Genomic DNA, 15052 nt, shown 5'->3' with positions numbered 1-15052 from the left:
AATCAGCTAGCTCAAGGAGCTCAGATCCAATTTTAATTCATTAGTCTAAGGATAGAGTCTAGATAAACTAGTCATTTCCATTCAAGAGGGGATACCGTTTGATAAGTAGAAATTTTCTTTTGTATTTAATTGCTGTTAGTAGGTTTCTGGGTCCTACGTTATCAATGTCACTCTCCCGAACTACCAGGATGGACATATACATCCGGACCTTAACATATTCAAACACGCAATGGAAGATCAAATGTATGCATAAGGAAGTGATTGATACACAAACATTTTTCCTTGATGCTCAGGTACCGGCATTGAAAACAATTTGACAAACCGGCAATCACTGATTTGCGGGATTGACCATGCAGTAGTCTGTGTTATGGAGCGACAAGTCAGGATTCCCTGCCCAGGTAGGGAAAGGGTGAGCGGTGCCACTGCCTCCTGCTACAGCGAATGTAAGAATAAAGACCATGATCTGTGTACCGCCGTCCAACGCCGCTGAGATGAGATAGTTCCATTCGACGAAGAATCTGGGGTGGTATTTTCGAATATACCATTGGAAGACGAACGCGACAATGAAGAAGGTCGTGAACCCACTGTTGATTCCAACAAAGAGATTTCCCATAAACCAGAGAATGATTGACGGGTTAAGATAGCCCCAAAGTCGGTTGCCAGTGATCTTGTACATAATGTATGCTGGAACAGGGACAAGGAATCCCAAAAGGAAAACAATCGTAACCCATTCATAACGCGCACCAATACTGAAAAGTTTGGGCGCTATGCTCCATGCAATAGCTAGAGAGTTGAACTGTTGAATGTTCTGTCCGGACCAAATGCTAGAGCCCTGAATCGATATCAGGAGAGGCTCTTGTGCGGCTACAATAGTATCCATGATGACCCAATTCATCAGCCCTCCAACTATGCAGCCTGCTATTTGAACCGCAAAGGTTATGCGTGGTGGTAAATGTGAATACTGAGCCAGTCGCAGATCTTTAGCCAGGAGCTGAGCCTGTTGAGTTGCATTGAACGTGAAGCAAGTGAAGTAAAAGTTGGCAAGGGGACGACCAGGGAACATATATCCGGCAAGCATCTGACAAATTGGTTGTTGATTGAATTGAAACCCTGTCATTCCCATCTGGGAGCCGAAAAAGAGGACGAAAATGAAAGTGAAGAATGTAGAAACCAGAAATCCCCACCAGGGTAAAGTGGACTATAAATTTATTAGCATTTTATTATCATGGAAAGGAAGGATGAAAATTCTGTAGGCAGTCACCGACATCTCCGTACCTTCATTGAGTAAAGACAACCAAGACCTACAGCCCAGCTGAGAACAAGGACGAGCCCCCACCACCACAAAGGCACCTCTGCGTATTTATTCCTTAGCATCAGCTTGTAATGGGGGTCCAAAGTCGAATCGTCCTGCTTTCTTTGCAGTCTCTCCTCGGGTGTCTCCTGATTACGCCAGAACTGAAGCCTTTGGAGACTAAAGTTTTTCCGAATTTGTGACGGGTGTGCCCAGCTCCACGCAGCCTTCAAATCGTCTCGGTTCCACAAAAGCATATATACGATTGTTGCCGTCATGCCCATGTTTGTGGTGAGAAGATAGGCTAAGTAGGTTGCTGTCAAATGTGGAAGACCCTCGGCCTCGAGCTTTGTATTGTCAATTTCAAAGTTTTGATTCAAGATGAGGGACTGGTTGTAAATATTGTAGGTTGTGGAATTTGTGTCCGTAAGATTGAATAGGTTTTGAGACATGAAAGGGAGACTCTTGGCTTCCCAAACGTTACCGTAGTATAAACCTAGAGGCCCAGCCAAATTAGTATAAAATTGACAATTGGCAAGAAAGACGGAGTCCCTGACCTATGAGAAGCGCGTAACAACCAATGATTCCAATCAAGGTATTCACAGTACTTTGAAGGGGATACCAAAGCGGGTTGAAAAAAGGAGCAATATAATTCCAGTCAAGCGAAATATTGAGCACCCCGAGGCCTTCGTTTCCTGTAGCTCCGCCAAAGAAATTGGTAAAGAAAAGATTGTGCTGATCTGCAAGACAGAAGACCGAAATGCCAATCAAGGTTGTGAAGATATACTCGGGAAAGAGTTCCCATAAAAAGACAGCCAGGAATACAGCATACCATATTCGCATTTTCCGCTTAGTCTCCTTTCGGTCACGGTGGATTGTCTCAAGCAAACTGGAAACCGGGATTGTCATTGGCCAGATCATTTTCGTTGGAAATACTAGCACGTCGCGCAAAAGCCCAGTAACACCAAAGCCGAGGAGCTGAGATGTCAAGACAATAAAAATGCCGGCTCCTTTACTCGGATAGCCCCCGTAAAAAAGGAATTGAGCAGCGAGTGCCTCGGTAGCCAATGCTGACTGCGCAGCTGCTGATGCCATGATTGTGATTGCCTATAAGAGGAACGTCAGCGAATTTTGATTGCGGATTGTCTTTCATTTCTCCCTCTCCGCAACATACAGCATGCTCCTTGGAGTTGAAGGGACCCGGGTTTAGATAACGTAGTAAGCCACCATCAGTGATGTGCAAGCCACCAATCTTCCAATCAATGCTTGTCGGAATGAGCACAGCCATTAAATCACCGAGAATGTAGGCCCAAACAGTCAAGAAAACCAAAGAGACAAAGATAGTCTGCGGTTTGAAGTAAAAGATTTCCTGAAGGACGGAGCCGAAGATAGAAAGTCCGAGGCCTAAAATGAAGGTTGGTAAAGATATCTCCAGCGGCTTACTTGTAGGATAACCAACCAAGGAAAATCACACGGAAGGTCACCACAGACATATTTGGGTCATCCTGGACATGGATGACTTTTGTGACAAGATCATTGGCAGTTTCCACCACGGTAGTGGCTCCTTCTTCCTCCGGCTCAAATTTCAGGCCGTGCTCTACATCGTTGTCGCTCGTGAAGGTATTATTCTTTGTATCAGTTTCTTTGGTCTCCGGAGTTGGCAAAACATCGTGAGACTCTGTTATTTGAACATCGGGATCATTTGATGCCATATTGGGAGAGAAATAGTTGAATGAGACAATACGACCAACGCGACACGACGAGAGTGAAAACTATAAGAACTTAGAAAGAGGAGTTTATAAGTAATGAGCTGAATAATATTTGACTCGAAATGGTCGTTGATCCCTGTGAGCACCTTCCCTTCTAGGACTAGTACACACTACATGATACTACATAATCTTGCCCCATGACCAAGAGAAAGCTTGTCTACTCCACCGATAAGTGGAGTTTTACCAACAGCTGAGGGTTACATATCAAATTAGTGATATTAATGTAGTATTATAATCTACGGGAACGTCGAGAATGAAAAGATAGCATCAAAACTAGCAGCATCAATGCTCAGGATCTAATATACGCAATCACTGTGGGGGAACTAAATAATTAGACTTGACATTTAGTCAAGATATCAGCTTGTTTACGTTGGAAATAGCCCAACGAAAATATATCTGCTTCCTGTTGCAACTTTGCAGTAAACTTGTCCTCAATTGCGGTCTATATCTGTCCTCACTAGGCTTACAATCTTGCCATGGGGGTTTATCGTATTTCCAATGCTGACAAACTTTCAAGCATACCTGCATTATCATACCCCATCTCCTCGCTACTGGTAAGTCCTGTATACTCCGGAGGGTCTGGGAGTTTTTCAACCATGCCTGCAAATCTGTCAGTCACTCTGCAAATAGGCTTCCTAGTCTAAAAAGGGCGCATACTCTTGATTACTCCCATTTCATATAGCTTCTGCCTCTGGTTGAGGACAATTTTTTCTGGTATTTTGTAGTCTGCTGTGTACGGGGGAAGCGGCTCTTGCTCTTCCAGATCATCGTGGGCATGCAGGAGGCCATTATCCTTGTCGACATGTGCATCGTGCTCATACACATTGACGTTCTGGTGAGATTTATGGATGTGGATTTCGGCAGGCTCATAGAGGTGAATCTGAGCTTTGGATGCGTAAATATGGACGTCGCCTTCAGGTTCGTAAATACGCACGGGTCCCTTGGGTTCATGGACATATACTGCTTCCTGTGGTTGTTGGATGTATGTTATCTGTGCAGGTTCTTGAACGTATACTGTATCTTGGGGTTCTTGAACGTAGGTTACCTCCTCAGGCCGTTGCACATATACTGTATCTTTAGGACTTTGCACGTATGTTACCTGCTGAGGCGCTTGAACGTATACGGTATCCTTAGCGGCTTGTACGTATGTCACCTGCTCTGGTTGTTGCACATAAACCGTCTCCTGCGGGCCTTGAACGTATGTTTCCTGCTCAGGCGCTTGAACGTAAACCGCCTCCTGAGGAATTTGAACATATACGTCTTCCCGAGATGATTGAATGTACGTTGCTGCCTTAGGCTTTTGGATGTATACGGGTCCGTCTGGTTCTATAAGATAGTTTCCTGTGGGTTCGAGGTTCGTTTTCTCGTCCAGGGGTTGAACGCCTTTCTCTCGGGCGTGCTCGACATTAGTAGCATCGGAGACATCTGATCTGCCTTGAACAGATACATCTTTTTCCGCAAGAGGAGGATGCTTCCACAGGTGCCAACGCGTAAGTAAGCGGTTAATTAGCGATCGAGGAGGCTTCGTATCCGCAATCATTGAAAATAAAATGTTGGTCGAATCTTCAATGTCCTGAAAGAGCTCATCAATGTCTTCAAATAGGCCAACCGCCGGCGGGGACTGTACCTTGCCGCGAAGGGCAATGAATAGGGCAGTCTTGGCCATTGTCTTTGTCAGGAGCACATCTTTTATCTCGTCGTTTGCTGCTGATGTCTTCGAACGCTGCTCTAGCAGCTCGCTCAGGTTACTATACAGATTCACGATGTCATATTCTTGACCAGTGTTGTGGAGGTATACGCTCATATACAATAATATCTCGGTGGCTTCGCGTAAGAGGCTCAACCCGATGAGCTTTTGGATATGATCGAAGGCAAATCCAACCACGTCAGATAGACTCCCATACTGCCCCATCACTAGGACGTCATATAGGCGTATTTCTATATTTTGTAACTACAAATCGTGAGTCAGGGGCCATATCGTGATACTCCAATTTGGTTTACCTGCGCAATGGAGTTGTAGTCAATCTCGAGAAAAGGAGAGCATAAAGCGCGTACTCCGTTCCCTGACCCCGAAGTCTCCAACTTCAACTTCTCTTTGTGGGATAACGCGGCGAGTGTAGAGTCGTATAATCTGTGCCTGGCAAATAGAGCTACCATCTGATGAAATTCCTGTTCGTCAGTCCTCAGAAATACAATTCTTCTTGCAGCGAGGTCGATGATCAGCTCCGATGCAGCCCCTACTTCTTGTCTCGTAATAAAGAAGGCCGCAAGCTCTGCAAAGACGGGGAAATATCCTATATGCTGTGACAGGATTTTTTCTGCCAGATAATAGGCATCTTCGTGAAGACCTAGTCGAACGCGATAGACAAACTCCGCGAGGCAAGCGTCGACATCTTCCTCAATATCTAGATCCATCTCGAAAATGATGGACTCACCGGTTGCGCTTTCTGTAATCTCGTCCATGGTAAAGCGACACTACTGATCGAGTAGGTAGTACTGTCTCTGTATGTTCAACCGTCGAGATCTATTGTCGGTAAAAGGACAGGGAAGATAACATGCCTAGGGCGAGGCTGAAAGTCCAAACTGTCAGACAATAGCGGGGTAGCGGGGTTTTATTTGCAACCATTTGACCTGAATTGGCATCCAGAGGATATGTTTGCGATATTTGCACGGAAACTTTCATAACTGTATGCTTCGCTTCTGAACCTTGAAATGTCACGGTATCCGAGATATTATGGGGCCTCCACAACCGGGGCGTTGACACCAGAACCCGCAAGGAAGTTGAATACCAGAGCTCCAACAGACCTAGCCAACGATTTGACACCAAAAGTCAAAGTGAGTTGCATTCTGGCACCCGAAGGGATCATTTGGGGTAACTATCGGAATGAACATGTGGCAGTCATGCATTTGCAACTCAGGGCAATTGAACCTCCAGGGTACAAACTTCGACACTTCCAACTAGACATCCGGTTTGCATCGTCGAGCTCGGCGGACATGGGAGCCCAGGAACAAGATGTACCGTCTGTGTGGTTACTGCAGAGTCCGTCACCGAGCCCAATGCCCGAATACATCGAAGGACGACCGTGGACAGAAAGCCAGAGCCAAGGATTCAAATTCGAACCTTCAGTCCAAGCAGGAGCTGGTGGTGGGAGCCTTGGATCTTTTTTTAGAACAACAGAGAGATCAATGACGTATAAATGGCAATTTCGAAGTTATCCGGTTCCTGACGAAAACAACTATCCGACGACCGCAACTTGGATCTGGGAGTCCAATAAGAATAATCCGCAGGTGGAAGATCGAGGAACCCTACACGGCGGGCTTGCCCTTTGTTCTACAGGAAATGACCTGAAAATGGAATGTAAGGTCGAGGGCAAGTTGTGTAAGGGGGATTGGTGGTCACGGTTTGGAATGCCAAAGGCTGAACCAGGTTTGTGGTATAGGGAGCTAGGTCCGCCTACTACCAACATTGAGGACCATGTCAACAAACTTGAAGCAAAGATGAGGGAAATGAACATTGCCGCGCCAGCTCGTGAGTGTCCAGAGACGTACCTTAATAGGCTACTCTACTGATAGGGGAATGCTGATGAAAATAGGCGAAAGCGAGCCCGCCTGAATTAGCGTATGCTTGTGGAGACTTGGGTAGCTCAAGCAGAAGTTTCAAAGTTGTGAGAAGGTTACCTGTAGAATTCTGCTCGCATTAGTGTTCTCAAGTAAAAATCACTTCAACAGCGCGCGTTATATGGATGTTTGTCAATATGAACTAACCCGTAGATTATCATCAAGTCTTAGCACATGTGCTTGATGTCGGAAGATTTAGAACCCTACGGCCAATATATAAAGTACATTGGAATCAAATATGTTCTGTACCCCTTGTATCTGAAATTCTCCCCACCATTCATTCTGTACAGAAACGCGTACACATCAACTTACCTACAAATGTGTACAAGATGTATGGATTATTAGGGCTTTATGGATGGGTTGTTAGCCTGATTTGTTAGTACATTAGGTCGGTAGTAAGCTTTCAGGAAGCTGTCAATCGGACGTGGGGCAGCGGAAGCATATTTCGTGAAACTGCATCTATAGGTACCTTGGTAACATGTAAGAAATTGTTGATTTGACCCAGATGCAAAATTAACGGCTAACTAGGTTGCCATAGAGGTAATTGAGTATTTACATCCTGGATTGCTATCATCACTTGCTACATTCTAAGCTAGCAAGATAGTAAAAGCACAATTCAATTATCATACTTATTATTATGCAGGAATAGAGTCAAAATGATTCAGCTCTCGGCTTGATCCTACACGACACTTCCCAGGTACTTCCTCACCCATTCCTTGCGCCTAAGAGGCCCACCAGATCCCTCGTTAATTGACGGTAAGTATTTATATAAAGTCTTTCTGGAAGGGGTTTTCGTCTCGGCATGCCCTGTCTCCGTATCACCAATTATGGATCCCTCGTTAATTGACGGTAAGTATTTAGATAAAGTCTTTCTGGAAGGGGTTTTCGTCTCGGCATGCCCTGTCTCCGTATCACCAATTATGACTTCTTCCCTTTCCTGCATCCAATATTTCACCATGTCCATAGGAAGAAATTTGCTGCCACCCATGCGACCGCGGTGACTATAAACTCTAGACTTGCGTCGACCAGAACGGTAACTTTGCAGTTTATTGAAATGCACTCGACGCAAATGTGCGGCTGCATTGTAGAATGCGCCATACTTCTTCCCATTTCTACAAGATTTGCAATTGGCAAGAAAGCTTTGGTCTGGAGAAATGTCCACACACACCCAGACCTTCCGAGTTCTTGAATGGGCACGTGCAATGTGGCGGCGCAACTCATGCTCCCCGTAAAATCCCTCGGGGTGGTCACTGCAAAGATGACAAAAGTTTCGCGGTCGAGATTTTGTGTTTGTGGAGGGTTTGGAAATAGCAAAAGCCTTTTTGATAGGCAAATTTAAATCCGAAGTGCTCATCAATCCATGGTCATCGTCCGACTCCTTACGTGTACTATCGTGTAGCACTAGGTCGTGCTTCGTAAAGGTAGATGTCTTGTTGTCCTTGATGGTTTGATTCAAGTCTTTAGACAATGGCTTTGTTGGCTTTCTCTCCATCAGATTCAGATGAGTGTAAGTCTTTCCATTGGTCTTATCAACCCTCGGATGATATGCTTGAAGATATATTTCCTCTGCATGCTGCGGCAGATGCGTCTCGAAGAAGTCGGTATTTCCAACGCTCTCGCAGCAAAGAGGACAGCTAGAATCAATGGCATTCTGTAATTTCCATACATTGAAGTATAAAATCAGAGTATCGTAGATATCTTCCTCGATTAAACTCTGTAGTGCTATCTTGCTGGAGGGATTATATTCGTGCTGTCGCATGTCTGAACGACCATTCAAAAACCATCCAAGCTGCTGTATGAGGTCCTGACCAGCCAATGGAAACAACTGATATACAATATCGGCAAACTTTTGGCGCCACTTTAGAGAAGTCGACGTTGCCTCGCACCGGTTGGCAGGCTGACTCTCCAGGTCGTTGACAGGGTATTCGTACATTGAGTCGAGATCTATCAAGCATTGCGTATCGGTCTTGATATCGGCTACCATATCTTCTAAGGAGTCTTCGTCTAGTAAATTCATTGTCTCGAGACAAGAAGCGATATCATCCCCGTGTAGATCACGGAGTCCGCTTTGAAGAGCAAGTAACCTCCGTTTGGCTTCATTTATAAGCACTAACAAGGTGTACTTTGGGTACGAGTCATTTTTATGTATACCAGAAGCCAACTGAGGATGAAGTCCTATTTGAGAAAGGTAAGTTAGCCCTGTAAACGAAATAATCTGCTGAGGTAAAAAATATACGATTTCTTAATGTTTCGCTTATTCGGATCAATGGCTCCAGAGTTATGCTTTGTAGCAGCTTGGACTTTTTCAATGCTTCATCAAGATTCCCATCTGCAACACCATATCCCTGACCCCAAAGAACAAGAGAGCTATGGCTACTTTCGAGGTCCCGGTAGATATGTGGTGGAATATCTCGGTTCCCAGATGCTCGTTTGAGGAGCATTGAATAGAACCTGGTGCATTTGGTGTATATATCAGCTATGATATGCCTTTTCTTCATAAGGTCTGCTAGGCTACTTATGCCCGTCGGCAGCGGTGCTGCTGGTGATGCTGTAGGTTTAGGAGATAACGACATTTTGAAAAGTTTCTTATATAAGTCGATAACCCAACAACAATTTTGAGGAAATATGGGCATATATACAGGCGGAAACGCGACCGGGATAGTCTTCGGCCTGATGCTAGCTAGCTGCATGCACAGCCACCACAGCCAGGTTCGCCTTGTATCAATCCCTTAAACACAGTACGTGACTTTCTCAGCCTTGTCTTGGCGGTGGCATAAAAAAGAAGAGGAACCCCAATAAGATTTCCAAAATTCTGGGGGCAGCTCATCCATCATGACAGATCCGGCATCTCTCGTCATTGGCCTCACGCCAATCGTACTCAGCGCTATAGGTGCCTATAGCATGATATATGGCAAATTCAAGACGTATCGTCAATACTCCAGAATTCTACTCCGCTTAAATCGCCAATTTGAAACCCAGCAGCGCCTTTTTCTAAATGAATGCCACTTTCTACTGCGACTTGTTGTTAGCGACGAAGGTACTATTCGCGCGATGCTCGCCGATTCTCAACATATCAAGTGGACCGATGGCTCTATCAGTCAGCAGTGGAGAACGTGTTTAGATAAAAATTACGATACATGCTTGAGAATCGTGGAGGAAATCGATGAAAGACTGGCAGAACTAAGCGCAGAGCTGAATCACTTTGACTCTGTTCCTGCGCAACGGCAGGTATGATGACCAGTGTGCTTTTACTCTCTAATTTAGAACAATTGGCTGATAATAGCAAACTAGGATGTAGATACCCAAGCTAGACTAACCCGGATACAATCGGCCATTAAGATGTCATTTAAGCAGTCCGGGTATGATCAACTGATCGAGGCTCTGCGTACGGCCAATGCAGATTTGCAATTACTACGTAAACATCTCAAAGAGTTCCAGAGACCTTCGCACTATCAAGAAACCGCTTCAATCAGCAGAGGGAGAAAGCGGTCCCGTGAGGAGTGTACTCAGTATGAGGCCATCAGACATGTCTCTCGAGCACTGCACGAAGCGTTGACCACGTCGTGGTCCTGCTCCCAATCCACCCATCTTGCGCATTATGCGAAGTTATTGCTGGATGTTTCAGCTAATCCAAAATTTCGTCTGGATCTGATGATATTATCAGAAAGTCGCCCACCACAAAAAACGTGAGTATTACTTCCTCCGGCTTGTCACATTGCAACGATGATTAGTTTAGATATATTGACACCCAATTTTCAAATCCTAGACTCGAGAATCTAGTACGCTTGTCAGTTCTCTCGTATAGTCGGCCATGCAAAGATTCCGGATGCTATGTTTCACCCTCAGAAGGCGCGGTAGAGAACCAAGAAATGATGATTGGCGAGTCCTCACACCGTGCAGCAGAACAAGTTACCGAACGAACAGGGAAAGCGCGGAAATTATTCTTGACGGATGACACTTCTGACAGGTCTCTTGACAAGGAAATATTGCAGTTGTGTGATTACGTGAATCTCAGTAGCTCGTCTGATATTTGTTCTGACCTGGCTCGGCAAACAGAACCATCTCAGGAGCGCCACAGAGAAGAAATCTGTATCGGATATATTGACACCACCGTTGACAAATACTGCCATATTTTCTTCTCAGGCAACAATCCGAACAGCGAGTCTCTCCAGGCAAAGTCTCAAGGCGAGCTGGCGCCTGTGTATGAGTTGTTAAGCCAACCTCTGGATGATACTTTGACGGTAGTGGATCAATTGAAGCTAGTGCGCACTTTGGTATCAGCGATGCTACAGTTTCATGCCACTCCTTGGCTAAATGAATACTGGGGCTTGCACGATATTGGCTTTTTTCGATTTGGTGATGAGTTTTCCGACGCTTGTTTGCGGTCCCTGCATCTCACCACGGAATTTTCTTCAAAAAGCCATAATAATGACCAAGCCTTCATTGATGCAACTGAAGACTACCCTGAGCCCAATATGTCCGCTGTAATTGAAGATGCTAAATTCCAGTATGGCATCCGCAATTTGACTTTGTACTGTCTAGGAGTCGTCCTACTGCAGGTTGGACATTGGGCGCTTGTTGACGGTGGGGATATTGGTAGAATTCGAAGATTAGCAGTCCAGTCATGTAGACTAGGACCTAGGTACAAGAAAATCGCACAGAGATGCCTCGATTGCGACTTTGGCTTAGGGAGTGACCTTTGCACACCTCAGCTCCAACAAGCCGTACAAAATAGCGTACTGGACGAACTCACCGATATGATTGACAGTCTTGATATTCGCAAGGATTGAGGAAATATCCCAGATCTTTTCTTAGGCGAAATCATGCTTGCGATTGTTTAGACCTTTGCACTGGGAAGCATCGAGCCTTCCAGCAAAGGCTGGAGGTCTGGAGAGCTCGGTCGTTTTACACCTCGATCTAGCGCGGCTAGCGATCCCTACTCCGGTGCGAAAACTTTTAGATGTGGCACACGCAGCCGCTTGTTTTGGAACAAGTTTCACACTTCAAATTTCGGTGCTACATGGGAGCATACCATTCTGGTGTGGGCTTACCAAGACCGACACAAGGCCCGATTAGCTGTGACACGCTGGCGCAATGCTTTGGCACCTCCACAGATTTCCGTCAGACTCATAATTGAGCCAATTACAACGTTCCTGACTGCACTTGCTCTTTGATCGATTGGCTTCGCATCAACACTAAGACTGCAAAATCGACTTCCCGGGACAGGGAATTCAGATGAATCCCGAAGATATCTTCAGGTGGCTAATGACTCTCCTGATGATAGTATTTAATTTTCCGACGCATTATCGACCCGGGAAACAATAGTAATTCAGCTCAGGAATTCGGACCGCGTTGTTCTCAATCTGGGTCTAGGTGGATAAGAGTACTAAACATAATGCAACTGGATCGGGCCATTGTCTCTGAATTTGTACAGGATTCTATTCGGTCCGGTGAAGGCGTGAGGCTTTATCTAGAGGGCGTTGATGATCTTTGTTCTAAGGAAGGGGCTTTGCAAGTCCTCCGGGAAGGTGTCGTCGTGTTATTAGAATGACCAGCTGTTTGGACCATCTCCGAGACTTGGCTATTATTGCATGGGGCTCTTTTTAGACCATATTCTGCTACTTGTTGAGCTATGCGTCTCTCTTCTCGAATTACAGGCATGGGTCTTGAAAATTTGTTTGAGAAAACAGTGTTATCTTTGTAAGCCTAGTCAGATCTATACCTAGTAACTTTAAGCTTATCACAAGACTATCACTTCAGGTATGTATCATATAGAATCCAGTGTTCCCGGATATTGTATACTCAGACCGGCCATACAAAGAGTAGCTCTGTATTCGAGCTTACAAAGTTGACGATTTAACACCTTCCTCAAGCAAGAGTCAAGTACTAGTGAAATTCTCCAACTTCCGACTACATTCCACGCCGCGTGCGTCCTCCTTCTCAATTGAGATCCCTAAGCCTCACGTATTCCCTCCTCATCAAAACTGTAGGCGTTGGCTTGGTAGCTTTTGAATTTCCGGGTTGGGACTTTAGCATCGAACATCACATCAAGCTCCTCATTGCTTCGTCCTTTTGTCTCGGGGAGTCGGAAAAATGCCCACACAACACTGAGAAATGCGAAGGCAAACCAGAAAAACCCAGTTTTCCCTGTTACGACTGTCAGAGAGAGGAACATGACTTGACTAATCAAAGAATGGAAAACAAACCTCTCCAGTTCCATGCAGTTGGGTTCATCATGTAGAGTTGTATGACATTTGCCACGATTTGTGCCAGATAATAGCAAGTCCGAGCCAATACCACAGTTTTCGACCTTAAACGTGTGGATGACACTTCTGCTGGGATACTCCAGCCCAGGGGACCAACAGTAAGAGAGTATATGAGTAGCCAAACGATGCAAAGAATCGATTGAACCCATTTAATTGATGGACTTTTTGTGTCAATCGCGAGACCTCCAATGATGAAAAGAAAAGTAGCCATTAGCGCCATCCCAGTCAAATAAAGGCTCCGTCGACCAAATCGTCTCATTAAAAACCACGACGCGATGGTACCACAAAACGCGATGCTGGTCCCGCCAATATTTAGTTTGTAAGAGTCGTTAGAGCTAAGACCTGCTTGTTGGAAGAAGTAAGTAGCAGAATAAGCAAATTGAGCACCACAGGTAATCTGCCCAATGAAAGAGACGCAGGCAATTTCCGTGCGGCGAAGGTCAATGCCTCTAAAGCAGTCCCAGTATTGGACACCTTCTGCAATCTTTTGTTCGAGGTTATTCGTGTGAATCATCGACGCAACCAAAGGGCGTGCGTGTTCTCTTTCGTCATTTGACATCAGCGAACATACAACCCTTTCTGCTTCTGCGTATTTGCCTTTTCGGACTAAGTACCACGGAGACTCGGGCATGAGGAAGGATGCAACAAAGAGAAAAGGAATCCACATCCATTGGAGAGCGAACGGAATGCGCCAAGCCCAGTCGTCATTCCGATTAAGGAAGCTTTGTAGAACCCCGGCACCGATGAGTTGACCCGTTGCAAAGCACATATTAGTATACGCAGTGAGATACGGTCGAAGAGGAAGCGGACAAAGCTCTGAAGAATAGGCGGGGCCAATTGTCGCAAAGATGCCCCATGGTATTCTTTTTTGAGTCAGTGGTCGCAGGAATAAAGGGTGTAAAAGGAACAAGAATGTTGGCTTTGGCCTCACCCGCACAAAATTTGCCCAGTGGCTTGCAGTTCGACATTCGTACCAAAGAAGGATATAAAGCAGAACGATGCCATCAGGACAAGGCCAAGCAAGAAGGCCGGTCGATACCCCAAGTGTTGGATCACCAAGCCATTCAAGAGGGCGCCAATAATGGCTCCAACCGGTGGTCCGCTGCCCATTGCACTCTGCCATTTCGCAGGGATCTGATTCTTACCAGTGGAGGAATCAATGCTGCCAAAGCGCTCGGCGTAGCTTGGATACGCATATAATGAGCCGATAAGGATAGTATCATAGCCCTCCATGATAATCGACAAAGAAATCATAAGAGACCAGACCACTGCCCAGGGATACGACTTCAATGCATGACGGACGCTGAGGGAATGTTCATGGGCATTAGCAGCCTGGGCATCCGCAAGGGTGGCCTCCCAAACTCCTGGTACTCCGACAATCGCGTCGAGGCCTTTGGAGTATGGTTTCGTTATGGTGGTGCCCACCACATCGTGATGAGCGCATTCGGGGTATTTTTTATCCATGTTCTTTGGTTCTTGCTTTCAACAAAGTAATCCAGATGTCGATTTTCGGGAGTAAGGTTTGCAGTGAGAGAGCGGCCACCTCTGGCTTTTTATCTCTGGTCTAGATCTAGAAGCAAGGGAGAGCACATAATTTCGCATCTGCCCCAATTCCCTCATGGCCAATGAGAGTAGCAATGCCCTTGGCGGTTGAGTTGAACATATTCCATTGCCTGTCGCGTTGCACAGTACAGCAATGTTCCATACAACTGTACACACGCATTTCCCTGGATTTCGCCCCAGGGGGATGGAGGCGGGTATCCAAGTTGTACTTGTCGAAATCAGGTTGTACGTATGTTTTATTGGGGTTTTGGCGACTCGCAAAGAAAGAAAAGAGCATGACGTTGTGAAGTATATAGTGGATAGTACACTGGAGAGGGGGAGAGTATGATAACCTGATTCTTGCTGGAATCTAAGTTTATTACATGCTTTCAATGTTCCTGGTTGAATCGAATTAATCGTTTCCTCGTCCCAGTCTTGCAGCGACACATTCTGGCAACTGATATATATCTACTGGCACAATGCCGTGATACACACCCACAATCAGCTGGAAGACTGCAGCATTTGATATCGACTCTGTCCAAAATGCCAATATGGCAGTTTGCTTG

The 15052-nt window shown here is 45.6% G+C and overlaps 4 protein-coding genes across 4 annotated transcripts; 1 reads left to right on the top strand and 3 right to left on the bottom strand.

Annotated features, from left to right (window-relative positions):
- Positions 1–328: 328 nt before the first annotated feature.
- On the bottom strand, positions 329–5523 carry BHQ10_009090 (uncharacterized protein; the record flags this gene model as incomplete). Its single annotated transcript, XM_040881968.1, has 8 exons — positions 329–1198; positions 1306–1787; positions 1849–2398; positions 2466–2695; positions 2751–2969; positions 3583–3660; positions 3718–5011; positions 5062–5523. 8 exons carry the CDS (start codon positions 5521–5523, stop codon positions 329–331), a joined length of 4185 nt encoding a protein of 1394 aa, XP_040737592.1.
- A 1834-nt stretch (positions 5524–7357) lies between these two features.
- On the bottom strand, positions 7358–8695 carry BHQ10_009089 (uncharacterized protein; the record flags this gene model as incomplete). The annotated part of the gene is made up of 1 exon (XM_040881966.1): positions 7358–8695. The coding sequence occupies one exon, from the start codon at positions 8693–8695 to the stop codon at positions 7358–7360; it is 1338 nt and encodes a 445-aa protein (XP_040737591.1).
- A 1034-nt stretch (positions 8696–9729) lies between these two features.
- BHQ10_009088 (uncharacterized protein) lies at positions 9730–11468 on the top strand (the record flags this gene model as incomplete). Its single annotated transcript, XM_040881965.1, has 3 exons — positions 9730–9906; positions 9970–10364; positions 10445–11468. 3 exons carry the CDS (start codon positions 9730–9732, stop codon positions 11466–11468), a joined length of 1596 nt encoding a protein of 531 aa, XP_040737590.1.
- Positions 11469–12631: 1163 nt separating this feature from the next.
- On the bottom strand, positions 12632–14408 carry BHQ10_009087 (uncharacterized protein; the record flags this gene model as incomplete). The annotated part of the gene is made up of 3 exons (XM_040881964.1): positions 12632–12825; positions 12885–13807; positions 13876–14408. 3 exons carry the CDS (start codon positions 14406–14408, stop codon positions 12632–12634), a joined length of 1650 nt encoding a protein of 549 aa, XP_040737589.1.
- Positions 14409–15052: the final 644 nt, after the last annotated feature.

Source organism: Talaromyces amestolkiae, assembly GCF_001896365.1.
Source record: "Talaromyces amestolkiae strain CIB chromosome Unknown scaffold22.1, whole genome shotgun sequence".
NCBI classification, from domain to species: domain Eukaryota; kingdom Fungi; phylum Ascomycota; class Eurotiomycetes; order Eurotiales; family Trichocomaceae; genus Talaromyces; species Talaromyces amestolkiae.
Note: the sequence above shows the minus strand (reverse complement) of the source record. Positions and strands in the feature narration are given on the sequence as shown.